Source organism: Otolemur garnettii, unplaced genomic scaffold (assembly GCF_000181295.1).
Source record: "Otolemur garnettii isolate 467f Iridium unplaced genomic scaffold, OtoGar3 scaffold00015, whole genome shotgun sequence".
In the NCBI taxonomy this organism is placed as follows: Eukaryota; Metazoa; Chordata; class Mammalia; order Primates; family Galagidae; genus Otolemur; species Otolemur garnettii.
This window is the reverse complement of record NW_003852410.1, coordinates 1,269,578-1,273,774: the sequence shown is the minus strand read 5'-3', so window position 1 is coordinate 1,273,774 and position 4,197 is coordinate 1,269,578. Positions and strand designations below refer to the sequence as shown.

General features: G+C 49.3%; 1 protein-coding gene across 2 annotated transcripts in view; it reads right to left on the bottom strand.

Annotated features, from left to right (window-relative positions):
- Window positions 1–841: 841 nt before the first annotated feature.
- Window positions 842–4,197, bottom strand: part of RPUSD3 (RNA pseudouridylate synthase domain containing 3) — a 6,409-nt gene continuing 3,053 nt past the window's right edge. The window contains exons 4-9 of one of the 2 annotated variants that reach the window (XM_012802497.2): window positions 3,930–4,029; window positions 3,140–3,247; window positions 2,974–3,058; window positions 2,619–2,742; window positions 2,036–2,175; window positions 842–1,254 (exon numbers count right to left, since the gene is read on the bottom strand). In XM_012802497.2, the coding sequence (XP_012657951.1) occupies window positions 1,063–1,254; window positions 2,036–2,175; window positions 2,619–2,742; window positions 2,974–3,058; window positions 3,140–3,247; window positions 3,930–4,029 (749 nt within the window). In that variant the 3' untranslated portion in view covers window positions 842–1,062. Of the gene's footprint in view, window positions 1,255–2,035; window positions 2,176–2,618; window positions 2,779–2,969; window positions 3,059–3,139; window positions 3,248–3,929; window positions 4,030–4,197 lie in introns of those variants that run through there. The other variant, XM_023510690.1, reaches the window with a different exon arrangement.

Here is a 4,197-nt window from a genome sequence, read left to right as displayed (position 1 = left end):
AAAAAAAAAAAAAAAAAAGAGGATTGCTTTAGTCCAAGAGTTTGAGGTTGCTGTGAGCTATGATGCCACAGCACTCAACCCCAGGGAAACTGAGTGAGGCTGTCTCAAAAAAAAAAGCAAAAGATCAACACCTCCACTTATATGAGTTTCCTAGAATAGTCAGTTTTATAAAGACAGAAAGTAGGGGCTCAGCACCTGTAGCTCAAGTGGCTAAGGTGCCAGCCACGTATACACAAGGTGGTGGGTTCAAATCCAGCCCGGGCCTGCCAAACAACAATGATGGCTGCAACCAAAAAATAGCAAAATAGCCGGGCATTGTGGCAGGCGCTTGTGGTCCCAGCTACTTGGGAGGCTGAGGCAGGAGACTCACTTGAGCCCAGGATTTGGAGGTTGCTGTGAGCTGTAATGCCACAGCACTCCACCCAGGGGGACAGCTTGAGGCTATCTCAAAAAAAAATAAAAATAATAAATAAATAAATAAATAAATAAAATAAAGACAGAAAGTAGGAGGGTGGCTACTAGGGACTGGGAGAAATGGGGAGTTATTATCTAATGAGTACGAAGTTTGAATTTTGCAAGATGGTTCTGAAGATGGATGGTGCTGGTTGCACAACACTGTGAGTTGTCAGGTGCAGTGGCTCCTGACTATAATCCCAGTTGCAGGGAGGCTGAGGTGGGAGGACTGCTAAAGGCCAAGAGTTCAAGACCAGCCTAGGAAACATAGTGAGACCCCCCTATCTCTAAAATAAAAATAAAAGACTATATATTCAACTCAGCAGAAAGCACAGTTGATGATAAACACTTATCTAGCAAATTCTAAAAACCATACCATGAGGTAGGAATTTTTATTATCTCAAGTCCAGAGAGGTGAAGTTACTTGTCCAATGCCACATAGCAAGCAAGTGGCCTAGAAAGGAGTTGATCTTAGGTATGTCTGACTGTAGAGCCCAGGACTTAAACCATGGCTTTATGAATGTTGAACACTGACCTCGTTCTCCTTGGGTCTGGTGCAAAGAAAGCGCCCCCTCTGCTTTCCAGCGAGAGGTCAGAAATAGAGGGGGACTATTGTTGGTGGAGGCCCAGGCACTGGAGAGTCCTGGAGAAGTATGGAGGCAAGGGTGCCAGAAGCTCGATGGGGGTGTCCCTGGGCCTGGGGCCTGGGATGAGGAGGCAATGCAGGTGGAGGTGCAAGGGCAGCTGAGCAGCCTGGGAGGGAGTCAGGTGGAGGCGTCTGAGGAGGGTTTCATCCAGGACCTGGAGTGGGAGAGGCGGAGTCAGCCAGTAAATTCCAGCGAGCTGCGTATCCAGCTCTAACGGAAATGGAAATAGGGCAAGCACTTCCCACCCACTCTGGTCTGCAGGTGTTAGTCGTTTCCTTTCTACACACACACACACACGGGCACAAATGCACAAACACTCACAGTGTGGCAGAGACTGGTGAAGGTTCACCAAATCAGTTTCCTCCAGGGCACACAGCTAAACTACATTTCCTAGTCCCTCTTGCAGTTTGGCGAGGCCAATGGAACGTGAGTGGAAGGATGTATACCACTTCCAGACCTGGCCCATAGAAACCTCATCCATGTGAACCTACACCATCTCCCCTCACCCGGCTGGACATCAACATGGATGTGTGAGTGATTGCTTGGAGCAAAGCCCACTCCTAGCCAACTCCTATTAACTGAACTTCACAGGAGGGAAAGTTACTGTGCTAGGACTCTGGTACTTTGGGGTTACTGTTACAACAGGCAGAGGTACCCCAATACACACACCACCTCTTTTACCCCTTGCACCAAACAGACTTAAGGAACGGCAGACCTGGAAAGGCTTTTAGAAATCAGCCACTTTAACTCCCTTATTGAACAGATGGGCAGAATGAGGCCCAAGAAAAGGGGTGTGAGTGCCCAGGGCCACACAGCACATCAGGGGTACAAACAGCCTTGGAAGCCAAGTGGGCTGCCTTCCAGTCCTGAGACACATAGCTAGGTCTGGAGATGCTTCCCCCTCCCAAGGTAGTAGGCAGGGGGAGCTTGAGTACCTGTCTTTGGGGCTTGGCGTTCTCAGGTGGCAGCAAGAAGCGCTGGCCCAGGACAGTGCCCACTCGAGCAGAGTACATGTGGTCGCCGAGCACGGGACAAAGCTGTAGTATCATGTGCACCTGGAGCTGATTGGGGAACACTGGGCAACAGATGAGGCAGGAAAGATGGTGGGCAGCTATTCTTTCTGTCTCACCCAGCATTGTCCCTGCCCTTTCCTTTGAGGAAACACCATCCCCATTCCCAAATCATATGGCTTTAGTTAAGTCAATACTATAGCCTCTGCCTCCAGAGAGGGGCACACAACCAGGTGGGGACAATCAAAACTGTCAATCCACCTGGCCTGTGGGAGTTGTTCGTGATGAGACGCAGCCCTGATTTAACTGTAGAAGCAACTGGGAATAAGGACTGCTCTTTTCTGCTGGGGTTTAAGCCTGGAGCCGCCACTTCCAGCTGGTCACATACACCAGGGCTCCATCAAATGCCCCCTAGGCTGCTGCTGAGTACTACCACCATCCTACCTGCCCCCCACTTTCTTCCCTGAGCCAAGTACTGTTCTAAAGGCTGGCTGGGGTCCAGACCCACCTGTCAGTGGCTGCAGTTGGACCAAGGCACAGCCAGAGCCTGTGGCCACCACACGGAAGCGGCTGAGGGTCTTCTTGACACCTTCTAGGATGTCCTTCCGGGATGGGTTCCTCACTGGAACTACCTGTGGTGCTCGCAAAAAATGAACAAGTTTCAAACACTCCTGGAAGCTATGCCCAGACCCTCCCTGCTCCCAGGAGATTCTGGACAGGGCCCACTATACACAGGCGTCACTCGCCTGTTTTAGGGGACAAGAGAGCTGGCCACCCAAAGTCCATATCCCTGACTCGACTCCTCTAAAGGGGGAAAACATCTGCAAGAACCCCTCCTTTTCCCTGCTCAGATGCTCACTCACAAGATTCACCCCATCAGTGGGTTCCAGTTTCAGAGCTGCTTGGATCTTCCCCTCAGAAACACCCGGGATCCCAACAGTGACAGCACTGAAAAAGGGGCAGAAGGAGGTCACAGAGTAGCTTGCCGGGATGTCCCCACTGCCTGAGGAACACCCTAGCACCTCTTACCTGTAGGTGGCTGTTGGTCTCTGGGCTCTACGCGAGTGGCTGAAGAACTTCTGAAGGCAACTTGCTGTCTGGGGACAACTGGAAAGGAGTACAAGCCCAGAGGTCTCCCTAGAGGAAGGGGGGGACAAATCACACAAGTTAAAGTCCTTTGGGTTCACCCACAGAAAGGAGATTCCTATGAACACTAACCTCGTGTTTCTGTTTGTAACATCACGACTATAACCCAGACCACCTCCTTAGAAACAAGTCAGGTTTCCCCTTGATTCTTATTTTGCCCTGGCTTCCAGGAAGCTCAGAGCCAAGTGCCATAAAAATTGCCACCAATAGCTGAATGTCCAGCATGTGCCAGATACTCTACTACGAATTTTAAGTTCAACTAGGAACTCAAATAATTAAGTTCCCTACAAACAAGCTCACAAGCTTGTGGAATTGCAGAAATATTTCATTTTACGTACCATCTCTAACTAATGGCAGTTAGAGGAAAAAATATCATGTATTGACTCGCAATGCCTGCCATGCCTATACGGTAACCGAAGGTATTGTTTTTTGTTTTACAGTTAAGGGAACTGAGGCTCAGTGAGGTTTCATGCTTTGCCTAATACCACACAGTTTGTACCCACGATTGGAATTCACATCCACTGGCTTCCTCCTCCTTTTCAGAGTCCTTGTATTCTACCTATATGATCTCAAACCTTTCCATTGAAAATGTCTCAGCTTATTCCCAAGCAGCTATTCCCCCACCCAAAATGGATACCTGTCTGCCTACCTTCCCGTCACCCCTATCACTTACTTCCCAGGTGCTCGGACAACCTGGAGCTCCTGCTTCCCAAGCCCCAGGGACTGGCTCAGCTCTGGCAGCACTGAGAACAATGTCAGCTCTTCTGGTTTTCCTGGAAAATAAGAAGGAAAATCCAGGTGCAGTTGCTTATCCTGTAATTCCAAATACTTGAAAGGCTGAGGCAGGAGGCTCACTTAAGGCCAGATGTTTGAGATAAACTTGGGCACCATAATGAGACCCCCATCTCTAAAACTGTTTTTTTTTTTTTTTTTGAGACAGA